The 20639-nt window shown below is 37.6% G+C and overlaps 2 protein-coding genes across 9 annotated transcripts; both read left to right on the top strand.

The window, feature by feature from the left end:
• Positions 1 to 790: 790 nt before the first annotated feature.
• Positions 791 to 4441, top strand: LOC105045293 (uncharacterized). Its single transcript, XM_010923531.4, has 5 exons — positions 791 to 1651; positions 2160 to 2266; positions 3129 to 3276; positions 3618 to 3812; positions 4027 to 4441. The coding sequence occupies exons 1-5, from the start codon at positions 1418 to 1420 to the stop codon at positions 4276 to 4278; spliced, it is 936 nt and encodes a 311-aa protein (XP_010921833.2). The 5' UTR covers positions 791 to 1417; the 3' UTR covers positions 4279 to 4441.
• A 5480-nt stretch (positions 4442 to 9921) lies between these two features.
• LOC105036801 (sm-like protein LSM4) lies at positions 9922 to 19880 on the top strand. 8 transcript variants are annotated; one of them, XR_012141469.1, is made up of 10 exons: positions 9922 to 10064; positions 10215 to 10258; positions 10450 to 10491; positions 10651 to 10749; positions 10854 to 10931; positions 17713 to 17755; positions 18208 to 18363; positions 18904 to 19015; positions 19206 to 19469; positions 19544 to 19880. XR_012141469.1 is itself a non-coding variant. In XM_073257790.1 (8 exons), the coding sequence occupies exons 2-8, from the start codon at positions 10256 to 10258 to the stop codon at positions 18921 to 18923; spliced, it is 441 nt and encodes a 146-aa protein (XP_073113891.1). In that variant the 5' UTR covers positions 9922 to 10064; positions 10215 to 10255; the 3' UTR covers positions 18924 to 19880. The 8 variants fall into 8 exon arrangements, 2 of the variants coding, with proteins under 2 accessions (XP_073113891.1, XP_073113890.1); XR_012141472.1 differs by adding an exon at positions 19104 to 19169 and having other exon boundaries at positions 19354 to 19880; XR_012141473.1 differs by having other exon boundaries at positions 18904 to 19169; positions 19354 to 19469.
• The last annotated feature ends 759 nt before the right edge of the window (positions 19881 to 20639 follow it).

The raw sequence follows: 20639 nt of genomic DNA, 5'->3' as shown, positions 1-20639 counted from the left end.
CATGGTCCCTTCTAACATGAAGAAACATCAGGGATGCCTGGCAGTATCTCAGAATAGTTAATATAGGAAAAGGAAAACATTTTGAAAATTATTTCAACATTTTTTTCCTTTGCTTTTTTGGGCAAAATTAACTGAATGGTTCTAGGTAACAGTTGATATAATGTTTTAGACAGAGTGATATCGGGCCTTCTTCCTTTAAATGCCGGTGTATGACAGCTAAACAATGAGTCATGAACATATTATATCACATATTATATGAGAGATAGCAGCCATTCGCTTCACCTTTAACTACCTAAGATTTAAGCTGAGTAATGCTATGGGGCTCTTGTTATGCATATAAGAGCAATTCTCTTGTCATGTGGCGAGAAGGGATTGATGCAACTCATGAAATTTGTTGCCAAACTAGCAATTTTCATCTGAATAAATCTTTACATAACAGGTGTCAACTTCGGCTGTCGCATAAGATCAGTAAATTGAACAGTGATTAGAAGGGGTTTTCAATAGAAATATGAAAAATAAACTTCGCCATCACCAAACTTCGGTTAGGATGGTATCACCTCTTGCCATTTAGGTAAGAGTTCAAGGGTCTGATATTGGTTGGAGTCCCCTTCAAAGATGGTATGGCCCAAAAAGGATAGTACGAAACTCTGATATGAAAAATTAATATGGCTCTCAGGTTACTCTATTCCCTGCTTTAACGTGCCACCAAAGAATTAGCCCAATCTTTTTGGGATCAGGTTGTATCCTTCGTTCGAAAAATTGATTCATCGTCTTTCACAATGTCAACCATTAGATTATGCTCTATCTACTTTGAAATCTATGCAAATAAATGAAAGGAAAAGAATGGAGTGCTTTGAAGTATATGCAAGACATAATGTAATTGTTGATATCGTAAAAGAATAGTAATTATTTTTTTGTGTGAAAGACACAGTTCAAACCCATCCCTCTGTTGCGTCCACTTAACTCAGATTAGTTTTTTCTATAAATGATGCGGATCTGACCCAATCAATAATTTTTTCTAATTGCACTAATTTCTGACTGCCATACATGATAGAGCTAACGGGGCACTTTAGTTGGGATCGGTAGCGGGACTTCTGAGAAGTTGCGGTCTCTACCAATGAATTCAAAGTTTACCAAAAAAAAAAAATGAATTCAAAGTTTGGGATACGTTTCCTCAAGATCTGGAATACATCCGTAACTCTATTGGACTAACGGGGGCAATCACGACTTCTCAAAAGCTAACGGTCGAATTCCAGAATGCCGAGAATGGTAGCCGTTAAATGGCTTCCAAAAGTGGATTCGCCCTCGTTCAAATTTCAAACCCCCCAACCCAACCCACCGTCCATAAACTCCAAACAGAGAATTCTTCTTCCATCTTCTATCAGCGCAATCAAAGGAAGCCCAAGAAGGAAGGAAGATGGCTCTTAGATCCCTCGATAACGCTCTCCCAGCCACCATCGAGAGGCCCAAAAAGGTCCCGAAGATCGTTGCGCCTGCGGTAAAGATCTCTTCTCCTGCCGACGTTCCTCGAGGTTGTTCAGTCATGAATGATGAGAACGCGGCACCTCCGCCAAAGGCTGTGGAGCAGTCCTCGGAGTACATCGCTTCAGAAGACCTCAAGGCCCTGCCCGACCCCGAAACCAAGATCGCGGTAAACTAATTATCTAATTGATATAAATCCAATCACAATCAAATTGATTTTTTCTTTTCTAGGAGGGAGAGAGAGAGAGAGAGAGAGAGAGATTTACATGGTCTTTGTTTGCATCGTTTATGCGATTTCCTCTTTTATGTCTTCTTTTGTCGGCTTGGTCATATTTTAGTTTTTGACGATTTTTTCCATAGTTGATTCTTTCTTTCTTTCTTCCTTCTTTTTGAAAGCCTTGCTTTTGATCATAGCTTCCGAGTGGCCATCTCAAATAGGCAGATGGAATAAGATTATTTTTTTTTTTTGAACAGAAAAAGTAAAAAACTTGCTTGCTGTATGTTTGATTTGAGGAGAGAAACAATTGACTTTGGATGTCAATGTTAGGGTGACTGGGATTCTTTTTCTTTTTTTTTTTGGTTGGATGGTTCGTTTTGAGCAAAACATTGGCAAGCCACCTTTTTCTTTGGACATTTCTGTGCCTTTTACATCTTGACTTTGTGGCTGGATTAATCAGAGTTTGTTGGAGGAACTGGAATCAAGAGATTGGCTAAAAGTGTGTGAAGGTTTGAATGATGTTCGCCGGCTCGCACTTCATCACTATTCTTATCTGCTTCCAATCCTGTAAGTTTAAGTTGCATGTCAACTGTGTCGGCACTTTCATAGCTCTAAAAACTGGTGCTACTGCTCATTGAAAGGGATCTGAAAAAATTTCTTATTGTCTGAGGGGAAATAGACGGTGTGCCAACTATTTTTGAGGGGGGGAATTTATCACAAATGGATATACATCTATTGTTTCTTTTATATTTTTACAATCTTCTGTTAAAAATTATGCCTGACCTTAGCATACTGTTGTGATAGAAATAGGGATATGTTTGCTTTTATTGTATAAATATTATCAGGTTGGCGTTTTCATTTTAACTCAAGGAAAACAAAGAATGCATGCCTAACAATTTGTGTTATGCAGTCCGGTAGTCCCTTGGATCCAGTTATTGTCAACACTCTGTGCAATACCAGGTGGCTTATGACTTCGCATAGAGGCGGTATATGTGTCAGTCAGCTGGAGACTTGGATGACTTAAAACTTTTCATATGACAATAGCCAGATTATTTATGTCATCAATTGCTTTGTAATTGGGTGGTTGGAGCACTACATTGATAGCCATTCAAAAAATTGCTATTTCTGCTTGTCAAAATTAATGCCTATTGGCTAAGTTAGAACGCTTTATGATCACCTACGTTTATCCTGGAAACTATTGGCAGATAAATAAACTTTGTTTCATTTTTCTTTTAATTTCAAAACTTTGAGGTAAAATTGCTATACGTTGGTTTCCAAGAAATTCTTAGCAGTAAAATCTTTGCTGTTTTCCTGGTGGTGTCAACAAAGAAGAAAATTTTTGCTTTCTGCTGACTAACAAAGTTTGTTGCAAGAAATAAGAGAAAACGGAGCATATTTCAGCTAATGACGTTATTCCATTTAATCTTAGGGGCAATGTGATGCTGGTAATTGTGAAAGCAATGAAAAGTCCAAGAAGTGCATTGTGCAAGACATCGATCATGGCGTGTACCGATATCTTTCATTCCTTTGGGAATATTTTGCTATCCACCTCCGAGGAGTCTGCTTTTGACCAGCTGGTATTTTTCTCTAACACCTTTGCAAGAATTTCTGTATCAGATCTAAACACTTTACTTTGAACTTTGAAAGTCGAGTAATGTGGATTGGTTCATATGCATTTAGTTTAATGGTCCTTTATATCTATCTTGTCAAAGAAATGTCTAATTAAACACGATCTGGATGTTACTAAAGTGAAAAGAGTCTCAGCCGTTTTACTACTGGAATTCCAACTTCTGTCTCTTTGATTTCCTAAGTCTCTTAATATGGTATTAAAAGCGGCAGTGCTTCACTTGATGAGCCTATAGTTTTCCAAAGTGGCTTAGGAATATTAGTCTGATGACCTCTGCATATTAATTTGCAGTTGCTGCAGCTTCTGTTGAAAGCATCTCAAGACAAACGTTTTGTATGTGAAGAGGCTGAGAAGTCACTGGAGAAAATGGCTGTTTCTGTGCCTCCTCTTCCATTGCTCAAGAAGCTCCAATCTTATGTTAACCATTCTAACCTTAGGGTGAGGGCTAAGGCTGCTGTTGCCATATCAAAATGTGTCTCCAAGATGGTGAGTATAAAATGCTGCGTTTCCACTGCTTGTTTATTTTTAATCCCCAGCTAAAAAGGAAAAAAAATCCATGGCTGTAGTGGTTTAAGATCTAGAAAAGTTTGTTGGGTTCTTATAATAAATACAAGGTGCAGGCAGATTTTGAAGCTTTTATATTGGAAAAAACTCAATGGACCCAATGTTTTTAAGGGGCAATAAATACATTTTGTTTTAGGGCATTGAAGTTATGAAGGATTTTGGGCTAGCAGCTCTTCTTCAAGTATCAGCTGAATTGCTGAATGACAGACTGCCAGAGGCACGTGAAGCAGCTCGAAGCATTATTACTTCAATTCATAGTGGATTCGCACAACAAAATGAATTGAAAGTGGGTGATGAATCATCAGATGCAGAATCATGGCAGAATTTCTGTTCTTCAAACCTGCCTCCCATTTCAGCACAGTCAGTAGCGAAGATTGTTTCGCAGTAGATGCCCTCCTTCATGTTTAATTTTATGTTTTATTCTTTTCAATGAGAACTAAAGTAGTTGTCAATGAAATTTCACATGGCCAGTTATTATCATATAATGTAGCCACGTAAACTTCTATTACTTTTGATAAATTTTTGAAGCATTAACATCTTAATGTGCTCTCCTATTGGTTCAAATCCTGGATATTTTGCTTGAGAAAAAGTGCTCTCCTATTACTTTTTGTATGATATCCAAAGAAACTAGCACAAACATTTGCATTCACAATGACTAATTGGAATGCGGGAGCTTATATATTGAACCATGCGGGAACGGTGAAACCCTTGCCAATCATTCAGTGTGCACTGAATTGGGCTGCAAGCACTCCTGACCTCCAAACCAAAAAACTTCTTGTTGGCTTGAACTACGAGAGTTTACTTGCCATGGAATGACTTGAGCTGGTTGTTTACAACATGGACTCGTTCAGATACAGTGTTCAATTGAATATGATTTCATTATTCACAAACAAATTGATCCTGAACCATCACTGAAAATTTGCAATTATCTCTCACCACATCAAAAGGCTCTTCTTGGAGCTTTAATTATTTCTTATTTTAGTTTACTTTTTAATTAGAAAAGGAGGTTTGTGATTTGTATTCACCAGCTTTTATGCTATTCTTCAGTGTGGAATTGCTTGCATGACCAATGGAAAGATGTGAATTAAAAAGTCGCAACTCCATATTTTTCTTGGAACAATTCAGAGAAGAATGTATACCTCCTTTGCATACTAATTCAGAGCAAAGGCAAAAAAAGAAAATAAAAAATCTCCTTCAATTATTGTTACAAGCTATGCTGTTGTTATACATGTCAGGTGAAAAAAAATGGGCTATGAGCTTTTTTCTCCTTTGTACCAAAAGCTGGATATCATTCCTCGATTGTTGCATATTAAAAGGTATGCAACATGATCCAGACACTAAACTGAATGGCAGTTTATTGTCCAGTCATATTAACTTAAAGCTGTTTCAATAGGAAACATCCTCATACTTGGTTGCATTAACCAGCTACTGAGGATATTCAAGGGTTGATCTCTTCCAAATTTGTGTTTATTTTGTATCTGCAGCATCTGTAACTAGGACCGCATGAACTAATTAACTGGACCTCTATAATTCCAAGTTGCAGAGAACAAGATTCTTGTATGGAAGATGCTCTTGATCTCCAATAAGAGCAACCAACTCATCCAATACCTTGCAGATAATCTCAGCTACAGGATGAACCCTGCCCTCCATGATCAAGACATTAGGCATGAACTTCCTTCTCAACTCTTCCCTCTCCTTCCTCTCCTCCATAACTCTACCTCTCTCCTCGCATCTCCCTTCTGATGAAGATATGCTAGCCAGCAGCCATAGGGTGCTCATGAGCATTCTGGTGCTACAAGAAGCAAGCATTGTGCTGCATATTTTCCATCTCCAAATTACCAAGAATGCTATAAGCGTTGTTTGCGGTATTGATGGTATTGACGTTATGGCTAGTATTGGCATTATTGATGAAATAGAGATGACCAAGGCTAGAGTTTTACTCTACGTCCTTAAGACTAATTCGTCCTGTATTGATGCTCACAGTTTATGATGAATGTCTCTCGGAATACAACGATCAAACGCTTATGAAAATAGCACTACAATTATAAGCTCAGCAAACCAATATATGGTAGGATTCTCTCAATAATAATGACAAAAATGCAAAATAGAATAGAAGTAGAGAACATGATGCAAAGAAATTCTTTGAGGACCCCCCTACAAAGAATGCTAATACATTTATTTATAGATTTGTATGTGCATCTAAACTTGTACGTATCTCTTAGTGAATAGACACGAATCTTATCGTAATCAGTTACAACCTTTTAATGTATACACCTATTCGTAGGCATCTATATATGCATGAACAGGTACGTACCAAAATTTAAATTTCAAACGAAAAGTTGCATGTACACAAATGCCTCTAAAGAAAATAATAATAAAAAATTATTTTATTTTTCACAAAAGCCGAGCCGATCCGGCCTTTGCACACAATTTTCCATTCACATAAATTTGGGTAAGTTTGGGTTTAACAACATGATTTTATATTCTTAATCTTCACATATTAAAGATTATAACCCAACTTTATAATACCCAAAATAACTTGAGGGTTCTACTTTAAATTAGTCATAAAGTTGGCTGGTTATCAACGTTATAACCCATTTTTCCAACAACAAGCCCCAAGCAATGCCCGCCAAAGTAGTGGACTAATCTCTAGAGGCAACTCTTTATGAGTTCTTCTTGCATCATCCAAAAGTATCGCATGACCAAGCATATGTACCACAAGCATGGTGGTCTATCCTGGAAGTCATCCCATGATCCAGTGACATCGAACTCAAGAACCCCATACCCTTTTCAATAGAATCCACATGACTGCATGCATGAGCAATGATAGAAATGTAACATTTGCTGGCTCTGTACCTTCTGATTTTAACGGTAACCATGACTGTGATGAGCAAAAGCTGCAGCACGAAATTCTCTGTACCATCTGACTGAACATTTTAACAGAACCCAGCATCTCACCGCACTTTGGGTACATGTTAATGAGATCATTGTCCACAAAAACATTTGCTCCGAAGGACTTCTCAATAGAAAAAACCTTCGTTGCAACAACCATAGTCCATAGAGTGAATAAGAGCAGATGGTGCTGAGGCACCAAATGCCCCCAAAATAGCTGAGACCATGTTCTTATTGATCTTGATGCCTGCTCCCATGCACCATTTTGGCGAAAAGCTCACAAACTCTCTCCTCCAATCCATTCTGTGCAAAAACCCACTAGAATCACCGCGAGAAGAACCTCCTCAGGCTCTTTGCAGTACCTCAAGATACAAACTGCATCCCCCATCACGCCATCCTTTGAGAACATATCCATTAAAACACTTGACAAACAAATCGACTTAACTCCAGGGAAAAAAAAAAAAGGCTTAATTATGCACAAAACCCTGAATTCTTTGGGGATTTTTAATTTTATTCTAAATTTTTATTTAGTGCAATTAGATTATTAAATTTTTAAATTTTTTAATTCAGATCTTGATTGTGATTTCCATTGGTCTGCCACGATGGATTTATTACATGACTTGTCTATATGACAAAAATCGTAAAAATCGATACGTAAACTATGTTTCCCATCCACCGGAATGGTGGTATAACTCCATACACCTTCTAACCAAGGCTTTCCTTCCCTGTATTGAACAAAAAGAAGGGGAGGAGGAAGATGAAGATGTCATGGCTGGCAAGGTCTCTCATGAGTTCGCTGAGCTCCGGTAATGACGATGATGATGAGGAGGAGAAAAGTAAGGAGTAGCCTAAGAGATCGCTCTAAGGTTGCATTTGGTAGCTGGCAATCTATCCAGATTGCTGGCAATTTAATGTGGTAATCTGGATTACTGTGGTTGGTACTCTTTTTGAGTGGTAATCTAGATTACCTTGAGAGATGGCTATCCAGATTACCACTTCTTTGGCAATATTGTAATAAAAAATTTGAACAAAATTATCCCTCAAAAAATTTACACAAAATCTATTGCCTAACCCCCTCCTCCCCATTCCCCTCCGCGTGTGCCTCCGGCCTGAGACTCCTCCATCTTCCTTTGCTTGCCTGTGGCTTCTTCGTCCTTATCCCCCACTTCCCCCCGATGGCTCTTCCACACTTATCTCCACCACCTCCATGGCTCCGTATATACCTGCCCCCTCCCCATTATTGGCAATTTAATGATGGCAATCTATCCTTAAGGTAATCCACATTACTTTCCAAGATTACCTGGTGATGCACCAAATGCAACATGAGAGTTGCCCTTCAAAGAAGTGGAATTTGATGAGGACTGCCCCATGGCGCCCGGAACCCCGACAAAGGGTGTCAAAGAGGACCTCTCCAAGCTCACCAAAATCCTAACCTGCCAATTCTATGGCGTAGCCTCCTTCCTCGCCCTACCGCTGGCTTCCTCGAACCCCAATCCTCCGAAGATGGATTCCTCACCCTCTGATCATGGTTGGAGTTCCTATTCCTTGGATCCAACGGCCTCCGGATACTCTGGTGAGGCTACAGTAGCGGAGTCATCGAGAATCACCGGAATCGAAAGTGATTTCACCAAGATTAGCAAGAAGTTCAGGATCGAGATCTCGATGTTGTCAACTACTAAAGCGATGTTAGAGATCTCCAAGATTTCATCTACTTTGCTACCATTTGGGGTTGAGAATGAAGAGGAGGGAGAGGACGAGGGGGAAGAGAATTTTCAGGTCAAAATCCTAACTGAAGATGGGCTAATTTAGGGAATAAAAGCTACTCCATCATCAACTTTGCTATATAAGTAGATTTTTTCTATATAGACAAGTCATGTCATAACTTCATCATGGCAGCCTGATAGAAATCACAATCAGAATCCGAATTGAAGAAATTTGAAAGCTTGATCAGCTGATTGCTCTAATATAAAAGTTTAGGATAAAATTGAAAATCTCCAAAAAACTCAGAATTTTATGCATAATTAAGCTAAAAAAAAGAGGGACACACAAATCAACCAGAAGTCCATATTTCAGGACAAGCCCATGAACTTTCTTCCCATTGTGAAGGGCTTGTAATCCAGAACAAGCCTGCAGGGAGGTTGAGTTGATCAGAGAGTTAGCTTCCACCAAGTGTCGCATCACTTATGAACAAAACTAAGTTCTCCTTGCCTAACTAGGAAGGCTTTGTAGTCCATGTAATTATACTTGTTTCCAGCAACCCATCAAGCACCAGAGGTGGGAACAATTTTCTTTCATTGGAATGTTCTTCAAACTGATTCGGAGGAATATGATATCTAAAAAAATGATTTTAGTATATTTTGTTGACTATGGAAAAGAAACCCCAACTAAACAAGAAGAGTTTTTTTATTTTTTTCATTGATCATACTTCACTCCTTTTTTTTCGATGAACCAAACAAGTCTCTTGCGTAATGGAATTGGACATCTAACATGTGAAGTAAGTATTCAGCCCAATATCCCTATTAGATTTTTTTTTTTCTTTTTTATTGAAATGGGAGAAGAGGTTCACCCAAGTTTTATTGCTGCCATTATGTATAGAAGTGGAGTTATCTACAGAAGTGGATTACAACATGAGTTGTAAGGTAAGTTGGGTTCACGTACCCGCAATCCTTAGTGTTGGTCAATCCTAGAATAGGAGGTTACAATGAAATGGTTATCTTAGTTTGTGTTAGGTTTTGGTTAGTTTTCTTTCATCAAGGTTGCAATAAACTTGTACACTCACATAAAAGGTCAAAAGGTTTTTTTTTGGTAAAGAAGGTCCAAATGTTGCAAGAAATCTTGTATACACAATATATCATGCAATAATTGCACCATCTCATATAGGATTATTGGATGCTGCTTCACCGATCAAAGGATCTAAGCTTCATCCCATAAGTAACAAATTAACAAGATCCTAAAACTTGGAGACTCTAATCCTAGAACTTAAGTATAGCCTCAGCATGCCAACATTTAGTCCAATTTTATTCTGCTTCCACTTATGACATTGGATTGGAAAATTTCAAAATACCGGATTCGGATCCAGGACCAAAATCCTCACAGACCCGAACCTCAACTGACCCGTTACCGACCACCCGATTTCCAGTGTAAATGAACCTCGCTCCCGGAAGGAATCAGAATCGAAGGCTCTACTGTTTAAATACTTTCTTCTAGGCCTCGCGAGCGTAATTTTTCTTCGCCTCTTTCTCGTGTTGTAATTAGGGCTCGAGAATTTTCCTTCCCGAAACGGTAAATTTAGGGTTCCTACCCTATATTTTTCTTTGATTCTTGAGTTCTAAATCTCCGGGTTCGATCCCTTCGATCTCTGCTCCGCGGAAGCGGGATTTTGGCAGTGGTTGATTTCTTTGTCTCTCTTCTAACCTGCGTTCTTGATTGCAGGCTTATTACCTTGGCTGATTCGCTCTCCGGAGCTTGAAAAGATGGTACGTTTCTTTCTGACCAATTTTTCAGATTTTTTCCCTTTTTTAATATAAATTTGTGGGTTCTATCAGGGTTCATATGGAATTAGGGTTTCAAAGTTTAAATTGTTCCGAATTTTCGGTATTTTTTAGATATTTTTTGGATTAGTGGGTTGTTCTGATTTTGAGATTATACCTTTGGTGCTGCTTTCCAGCTTCCGTTATCGCTCCTGAAGACGGCCCAAGGGCATCCCATGGTGAGATGCTTGTGTCCTTTGATTTGTTTCTTTTTACCTAGGTTAAGGGTTGTGTGCTTTATTCGATTTATTATGCTGGGGTTTTGTTTTTGGATTAGTTTTTCTTGATATTGGTAGTTATTTAGCGTATTGATTGATGACGTTGTTGTCTCGCGACAGCTGGTGGAGCTGAAGAATGGGGAGACGTACAATGGGCATTTGGTGAACTGTGATACCTGGATGAACATTCACCTTCGTGAGGTCATTTGCACTTCAAAGGTGGCTGCTTTGTTGTCTTGCTTTATGTATTGATGTTTGTTTTGCTCAGGTGGAATTAGACTGGCATTGTCTTGTGTTCCTTATAGGATGTCATTGTGGTGTAGGATGGAGATAGGTTTTGGAGAATGCCTGAATGCTACATTCGAGGGAACACCATTAAGTATCTTCGAGTTCCTGATGAGGTATGTAGCATAACCTTTGCAGCAGAATTTGCGTTTTCCTTTTACCCTCTCACTTTATTCTTGCGGTATTACTCATTTCAGATCCAACTAGTCATTTATAATTTGGAGTATCTCAACCAATTCTGTTATTATTATTATTATTATTTTTAAAAATTTGGTTAGGACTTTTTTTTTTTTTTAATTTGGTATTTTATGCTGATGTCTGTGTATTTACATGCAGACATGATACATATAGTTCTTTGTACAATACATCTACATACATTGTTTAATCAATTGACGCTAATATAGCAGGCTACTGGTGCCATCACCATCTTCAGTTACAAAGAAGATGAATGCTTTGGGAAGATAATTGGCTGATGCCTATAAGCCAGTAATTACAGAAACTAGCTTGATTAAGGACCGCATAAGCATTACTGCCAAGATAGACAAATCAACTTTTTTTTTTTTTTTTGATGATTTTCAAAATGAAATATTCCTATTTTTCCCTTATCTATGAAGCAATCTTTCAGGTGAATATAATTTTGGGTAAGGCTATAAATTTGTGAAACTATGTCCTGACATTGTTCATTCTTTTAAAAAAATTGAGTTGGTATTACGGTATAAATTTACTAGTTTCTATGTGGTGCATGTTGAACTAGATCAATTAATAAAATGCAGTTTGGGATGAGACAGGTCGTTAAGCAAATTGGGGAGTAGGGTTTTCGTAGAAGGAAACCTAGCTGTCACAATGGTAGATACAGTCTGATGAAACAGTAGCTTTTATTCCCAAAACATGTGCCAGTGCAAATGTGTATATGATAAGATAAAGTCAGTGTTCCAGAGCTGCTAATGATATGTTAGTTACGACACTTGAAACTATAATTGTACATGACTCAGTTATAGCATGTAATTAACAATAAAATATGAAGGCATAATGATTATTAATTGATCATGTATAGGTTTGGTTCCTTTTTTTTTTTTTTTTTTGTGGGGGGGTGAGGGGAGGAGACATGAGAAATAAGCATCAAAATTTATTTGTTGTACAGAGTTAGCAACTCAACACATGCAAATTGTTTCCATATATATCTATCATGAGCATAACTGCTATTGGAGATTACTAAGGTGCCTCAAGATTGAGTATTTTTTGATGGTTCTCATCAATAGGGTAGCTTCTGGGCTGCTTTAAATGTCCAAAATTGTCCAATTTAAAGTTCATGGCTAGGGAAATTGGTGGTTGGAAGGGGAGGTTCAAAAGGCAACTAATGAATGAGCTTGTTGATAAGAAGAAGTTAAAAAAGTAATATAGTAGGACAGAATGCTATATTTATTCCTCAACAAAGAACATAGTTTAGTGAATTTAATGAAATATGCAAGCTCTAGCGATCTTCATAACACCAAAAAAGGCAAGCAAAAAAGGAAAGATGGAGGAGAAACTAAATATCTATGCTGTATTTATGTGCACGAAAGTTGATTATAGTAGCACTTATATAAGTTAATACAAATTTGGAAGGATTTCCAGAGGTTGAATGTTGGAGCATACAGTTTGAGGGAGATCCATGAAGGAAAGTTGTGTAAGATAGATGAGGGAATACATATCTGGGATTTTTTTTTTTTTTAAGGAAGAACATTGAGAGCCATGCACAACTAACTCATGAACACTTCCAGACTAGTGACTTGGGCTCAGACAAGGATCAATGGCATGGTAGAATTTATAAAACCAAGCTGAATGTAGAGGGATGGAGCTCATATCCATGTATGATACTCTTGGCTCCTAGTTAGCTGTCTTCTTTATGGTAATGTTGTCCAGCATACAATCTTTTGTTTAATAGTCGACTGTTGGTTGCTTCATCATGGAGAGGATTTTCTGCTTATCAAGGTTATCAAAAGCAAAAGCCATGCTTAAGATAACAATACCTCATATTGTCTGAGGTGCTAGGTGCTAAAAAGGCATCTGTTGAAGAAAGCAAGGTACTCATCTATGAAAAAGTTAAACAATTACATTAGAAATAAATATTGCTTGTATTCGAAAACAATACACTCATAATAAAATTGTTTATTCATGTTTAAACATCTTAAATCATGATCATCCCAAAAATTAGATACATGTTTTACATCTTTGAAAACATCACATCAGAATAACACTTCTCGTAACATGTTTTTAAAACAAAAATCAGCAAAAATGGACCAATGAACATCCTAAAACAGTTTTCAAGTTTAAAGATGACAGTGAAATACAGTTTCCTAGAACATGTTTCATGTTTCACAACAATACATAATATTAAAGAATTAACCACAAAACATCCTATGGTGGTCCTTTATTTATGAGGGCTCCAATAGATCAAAATTGAAATCAACATAAAGCCATCAAAGCTCTAAAAAAATGGGTGAAACATGTCAAAAAAATTGTGCTAGACATTGGAGAGGTGCACAGTTGAATGCTTCTTACTTTGTCCCAAGTGCTTGCCTAGATGTTACCTTAGTAAACTCACCTTTCTTGGGGAGTGTGAGGTATTTAAGGGTTTCCTTGCCCTGCCCAAGTGCCTAGATCGCCTTTGACAACACTACTATTTATTTATTTATTTTTTTTCAAATTATTCTCAATTTTCGAGTGTGCAGTCACACATCAATATGTTCTAGAGGGTTTAATATGTTTGTGGTGTATTGTAGCAGTTTTAATTGTTGCACTTGATATTTTATTCAACTTGGATTCTTGTTTTTTCATGCTTCAAGCCAAGGCCTTGTTCTAGGCCATGCCTATGTCAATAAGTTAGAAATGTGAGGGCTAGGCTTGGAATATAAATAGCCTTATGTTTGGATGCTGTTCTGAGAGAGAGAAAAGGAGGCGGGGGGGAGGGGGGGGGCGTGGGGGTGCAGTGCTTGTTGTAACTGTACTCACTTAGGCCTTGTTTGGATGCTGGTTATCTGCTGGTCAGTAGTTTAACCAGACAAAGAAGAGCCCAAAATGCCATGATACTTTAGTCGGTCAATGCCCTAAAAAGCAGACAAACTGGTTAACTTATTTCATGGCGGATGGTGAGATAGAGCTAAGGAGCTCGCTCTTCTCTCTTTAATTTTCAGATTTTCCACAATTTATCTCACTAGACTCCGAAAGATCAACCAAACAGCAGATAACTTTTAACTGGTAGTTAGCTGATTTGGAGGTGGTTACCAATGGTTAAACTTATCTAACCCCCATTTAGCTATTTAGCATCCAAGCACAGCCATAGCCTCTTTTCTATTTGTGTTATTGATATATATTGTTTATATTAGATGAGTATTTTTAAAAGTTTTCATATTTTCTTTTCATCTTGCCTTATGATTTTATTTTTGTGTTTCCACAACATTATTTGGTGCCTGATTGGTGCAGTTCATTGTATAAATGTAAAGGGGCCCTATAGAGAACATATTTCCCTGCACCCATAGTGATCCAAGGAAGAGGGATTCATTGTGCGCAAAAATAAAAATTATTGAACCATATTGAGAAAAGTGACAGAGAGCTTGCTAGAACTTTTAAATGTGACTAGCTTGAATCGGCACATGGACTTGGACAATGAGAAACTTGACCATGCCTTCCATGACTTAATCTTACCATTACAAGATACAAATAAAATTTTAATATGCATTAGAATAGAAGGTTATAGATGCAGAACTAGCTGCTTGTTTGCTCCTGTGGGAAGTTGAAAAGCTATCATTTCCTACGATGGTGCATCGCACCTACTTTTTTTTTTTTTTAAAAAATTTCATGATGTGCTATCATCTCTATCATATGATCATATTGCCCTTGGTCATCATCCATTGATTCTTCATTTAATGTAATTGTCACATACTCATAATTTAGCCTTGCCCATAGCAATGCCAACTCTTCAATTTTGGATATCTATGAGCATTTTTTGCCTCATCAATGCTGCATGTGGAGAAGAGTTGAAGGCTTGGGACCCCAGGAAATATTGATCCCACCACAAAGCTTATTTGCAATTTGAGTAGCTTGGAATAAATGTAACTTTACGAAATGTTTGCAAACAATAGCTTGTTGAATTAATATCATTTAAATTACCAGACTGACTTGGTGGGCTTATCCAGTTGCCCAAGGCCTATATACAATGATAAAACAACGTGTAGAAACTAAGAGTCTCCTTAATATGTACTTTACAGCCAGCACATATATCCTTACCAACTCCTAGTCTCTTGTTTAGGACGTGAAATATATGTATGTTTTTGTCTACATAGTTATTTTCTTGATGTGGTAGAATATATGGACTTTCGGTATCCTTTAGTAGGATTCTCATATCATTTCTTGTGATAACTTTGTTCTGTGCATGTCTAAAATTAATGCCCTATCTTTGATACATCAAGATTGTGCAACTCCTTCAAACTGTAAGAAAGTGAATGATTATCAGATGATTATAAGTGCTTCCAGTTGACTAAGGAAATTATAAGTGCTTCCAGTTGACTAATGTCTCAATGTCTGTCATCAATTGAACTAGAGATCTTTCTTATATATGCTGCAATGCATAAGGTGCCAATATTTGAGAGTTCAATTACCATAGTAACCCCTGCTTAGTTTCCTGCTTGAGGGGGTTTAGTGTTTGGTAGCAATAGCAACAGTCTTGGCAAACCAACATGCGGCCAAGTTGTACGAGGTATAATTCTATGGACATTAATTTAGGGGCGTCAGCATTTTTTTTGGACATGCGGACATGACATAATAGGACACAATACAAGTCAGCTGGAAACTCAACTTTCAAGTGCTTCTCGATACTTATTTTTGTGGAGTGTCATGTGAGAGATTCTTAGTTTTGAGTGCTAGGTACTTTTTGTGAAGCATCCATTATGTGTTTAATATAGAATTATCATCGTTATTTATCAACTTAAGTATCTTATCACATGTTAAATAACTTAAACATACCCAAGGAATAACTTAGGTTATGTTTGGCTGTCAACTAGTTAACTAAGGGGTAAATATATTAAATTATTGATAGCCACCACCTCCAAGGTCTAGAATTATTCACTATTTGGTTGATGTTTTGAGGGTTGTAGGATAAATTGTGGGAAAAAAAATTAAAAATAAAGAGGGAGAAGAGAGTTTCGCCTGTCCTCCATGACTTATGGTAATAGGGCTAGCCTGCTTTTTGAGCATTATCAATTAAATTTATCATGGCATTTTTGGCTCTTATTTGTTTGGTTAAACTACTGCCATCCACTAACCTTCACATAACCAGCATCTAGATAAGGCAGCTGTCTCTACCTTTTTTTTTTCCTTCCATGTTTTTTTGTTTTGGAAAACAATGGCTTCAAGACACGCATACACATGGACACATGTGCTCACACACACACACACACACATATATAGTTATACTTGGCTAAACTTGAGTGAATCTCTACTTAGATTGGATCAAGTCTAGATCGAATGATGGAGGTCTTACATCAATAATATAAGCCATTGGTTGTTATCTAGTACTATCTTTAAACTACTTACTAAAAATTATGTGATTAAAGACCCTTAGCCTAAGCAATGAGTGGTCAAAGAATATATATTATTTCATGTCATTTGAACTATCCAAATTTTTAGACCACTTGATCCATAGGCTAGGGGTCTTGAAGTTATATGATTTTTGGTTTGTAAGCAGTTTAGAGATAGTGAATCGCATTCAACAGCTTGGATCATCAATGTGAGAACCTAACCAGATTTGGGATCTTCTAGGAGCATTTGTTTCAAAATGCTTCCGAGTCAAAAATAATGAAGGGCCTCTCAAAACCAAAAACCAGTACAGATGATTATGATTTAAGATTATAAAATATGTTGGTATTTTCTTTTAAATTTTTGAGCTCTCTTGCCTATGCATCAAGCTGGGAAGAAATGAACAGGAGAAATATAACTAGTGAGCAAAAACATTGTATAAAGTATATAATTTGCAATTTTGAATAGTTGATCTTGATCTGAATACTTTAAAACATAAATAGATCAAATTTTCAGCTAATTTAGATGCTTCTAAATTAAGTTTGAACTGAAACATGATATTATACTGTTGAAATGGTCATTTTTGTTTTAGGATAAAGGATCTCAAAGACGCATCCTTTTTTTGTTTTTAACAAATTTAAAAATGCCATAGATGATGATCAACAGTGCTGATTTTTCATTTTCAGATGCCCTACATTGTTTTTGACTAAGAAGCATTCGAAACCAAATACTCTCAGAACTGTCCTACCTAGATTGACTCTCTCTCTCTCTCTCTCTCTCTCTCTCTCTGCGCGTGCGCGTGTGCATGTTTATGTATAATTCATGTGCTTATATTTTTGGAGGTTGCCATTTCCAACACTTAAGGACACTTAGAAACTTGGCAACCATGCCAATTGTCCAGGCAACTTATATCTCGGGTAACACTAAGAACACTGTTTCTATCCAGTGTTTATGCTTAAATATTAGGTGGGTATTCATGATGTTGTATGGGTTCAATTTTGTGTTATCACGTGATGTTACACTAAACATGGTCTAGTGATCAAGTTTGTTTGGCTGTTGTCTTTCCGATTGGCTTGTATTTATGTAGATTGTGCCATGGAGATGAATGCAATCCCTGTGTCAATTCTTCCTTTCTCCTCTAAACCTGTCTTGGGAAATTATAAGGGGTGGCGGGTTATTTTGCTTTCTCTGTACATGTGTTATGCTCTTAACTTGTAGTAGCTAAGCCTCCTATTAGTGAATATGTGATTATGCAACTATCTGGATGTGCGGTTCATAAACTTCCAATTTCTTTATTTCATGTGATGTGCCAAAAAGAAGTTATAATGATGGCTGCTTTTCTAGGTAATTGACAAGGTCCAAGAAGAAACTACCAAGAGCCGTTCAGGTAAATTGCTCTAACCTATTATACTTCTGATATTATGAGAATTTAAACTTCAAGATACTGGAAATTTTTGTACGTTATAAGGTAATAGATCTATGTTCATCACTTGACAAAGGTGAAACGATCATGCCCTTTTTCAATATATGGCATAGATTATTGAACGATCTTCAAGACATACTGCAATAGTAGGCCATGAGTTTATTAGGTTCTTTTGCCTATTTGTCTGCTGTTGGATGACCGCTTGATTTTTGATCGAACAAACTTGAAGTCTTACCCAACAACACACCTCCACCACCCCCCCTCCCAAAACAGAAACCCTCCTCTTCCTCCCAGAAGAGATGCTGACGAAGAGTATGAGCCATGGCATATAGCTTCTGTCCTTGTTCACATTACTTTTAGCGGTCCACATATTTGGCACCATCCTGAACCAATTTTATTTTATGTCCTCTGTGCAGACAGAAAGCCACCTGGTGTTGGCCGTGGAAGGGGAAGAGGTAGAGAGGATGGTGGCAGCGGTAGGCCTGCTAAAGGCATTGGACGTGGTCAGGAAGATGGTGGCAAAGGTGGTCGTGGCAAGGGTGCAAGTGGCAGTAGAGGTGGTGGCGGCAGAGGTACACTTCCCCCTCTTCATATCATCAGGGTTTCTTGGTGGTGTGTGAGGCATGAACTTTCTTTGTGCATAAAACTGACTCATGCTTTATCTCTATGGAATAAATCTTAACAGGTGGAGGGCGCGGCCGTGGCTGATACAGGTCAAGTAAATAAAATGCCAGTTTTAAAGGCTTTTCTTTCTGTTGCATAGACAACCTCAATGTGAAGAATGAATCAGTAGATGTAAGATTGCTTCACCTGTGTTCTGGGCCTAGCGTATTACAGGTGCATGTGTGAGGAAGCTTTAGAGGATCTATTTAGTTGTAGGAAGACCGAAGGAAACTATTCTAATGTTCAATTGCTTGTTCCATGATTTTCTTTTCTATGAGCACAAAGATCAGTTGGAATATGTGACAGTCCAGCACTTTCCTTTCCCTTCTCTCTCTCTCTCTCTCTCTCTCTCTATATATATATATATATATATGTATGTATGTATATGTATATGTATGTATGTTTGTGTATAATATATGAATGTATGTCTGCATGTATCTCTGGTACAGCAAGGGGACAAGGCTCCTGAAGAGAAAAGAAATCACATTCTGAAGTAATACAGCTCAGTGCATCATAGAGAATCAATAGAGCCAGAAGCTCTCGGTGAAAGAACGATCCAGGGTAGAAATCATTCTTTCCCCCTTCATTGTATATTTAGTATCTTATCATTTGCTGAATCTACATTCAGTATTAACCTGTTCCAAGTCAGGCACAACAGAGGCAGTCTGATCAGGGTAGACATTACATATGTGGACCTCGCTGGAGTTTGTGTGAGGTGAGGATCTGACTTAACTGTTTCTGGTCATCGCAGTTCTAACAGTTGATGGCTGGCTGCTCGAGGAGGGAAGATGTGAAATTTTGAGTTTGCATTGTCGTGACTTTTGAGTTCTGACAAAGGAAAATGCTTATCATGCTTGGCATGGAGCACTGAGAAATATCATGTCAATTTATGCGTACAGCTTAAAATTCAACCGGTTGAGGAGTTGCTGTGGAAGAACCATCCCGAATCAGCTCATAGATCGTATATTATGTCCCGCTTTCACGATCTATCTGATTGACATCTACTAAAGACAAGGCAAGTCGAAAATCAGCAAGATTTAATATAAGTATCTCAAGTTTGTATATCTAAAACGTTTCTTTCCACGCAAGGCATGAGTATTCAAGATCCAGGAGGAACATTTTCTTCAATACCATTTTGGCCAGAAACTAGAACTTTGGGTGTGAATCATCTCTTCTGTTCGGACACCATGAATAATCCTTTTTGAGCCGAAGACTATCTGATAATGACAGAGCGTATGGTCCAGCTTGATTTATGGAGCTAGCATTGACTAACTACGCAATCTAGAGGTTGTTGGAGCATTTTAAACCTTGTCGACTTGTGTCTAATTTGATCTCTTGCATCAAATGTTTTCTAATGCGCTATTCTTTTTAGTGCTCAACTTTCCATGACAATTGTTCTGATCAATAAAGAACAGAAATTCAACCATTTTGTTGCGACAGTGCAGGTTTTCTTTTGTCATTTATGCCCGCATAATTACAGGCTTAACATCCTTCTACCAATCATGTTTGCACTATTTTTACTGGAACGTATCCCAAAATGTCAGGATGTGCGGTTACCAGAGATGCAAGGTTGGCATGTTGCCTGTATCTTTGAGGGGACTAGATCTCGGTGCATGGGGTGAATGTTGGACTAGATGCAAGGCTGTATGTGCATGGAGCCTATACAAAGTTCAGGTTGGGTATGGTTTGGAGAGGACGTAAAATATATCTAGTAAGTGGCAACGTGGTATAATTGTATTCGTGGAATTGTCAATTCCTCAATAAAAAAAAAAAGAGAAATATCAACTACACTTGCTGAACGTTAAATTTTAGAAAGTCATAAAATATATTATTTAATTCCTGATTTATGGTATTTAATCAGCTGCATCTGATATATGCATGGTTTGATTAAAATTATACTCTCACCCAAAATGCTTTTCTTCCCAGTATGCTCTTCAGGACAATTCAGACTCCGTTTGCGTCGAAGAACTGCGGAACCTAAACACCATTGGTCTGAATGCCTATAAATGTTGAACACCCTTTTTTTTTTTTTTTTTGTTACATGTAAATGTTGAATACCATGAAACTCATAGTTTGAAAACCGGTATCACCAAATCCATAAACTCATTGTCTGAAAACCTGTAAAACCTGCAACCCCTTAACTTCAATGTCGGGCATGGGATCAAGCTTTCTCAGTTTGATCCAT

This window comes from Elaeis guineensis, chromosome 5, assembly GCF_000442705.2.
Source record: "Elaeis guineensis isolate ETL-2024a chromosome 5, EG11, whole genome shotgun sequence".
Lineage (NCBI taxonomy): Eukaryota > Viridiplantae > Streptophyta > Magnoliopsida > Arecales > Arecaceae > Elaeis > Elaeis guineensis.
Note: the sequence above shows the minus strand (reverse complement) of the source record. Positions and strands in the feature narration are given on the sequence as shown.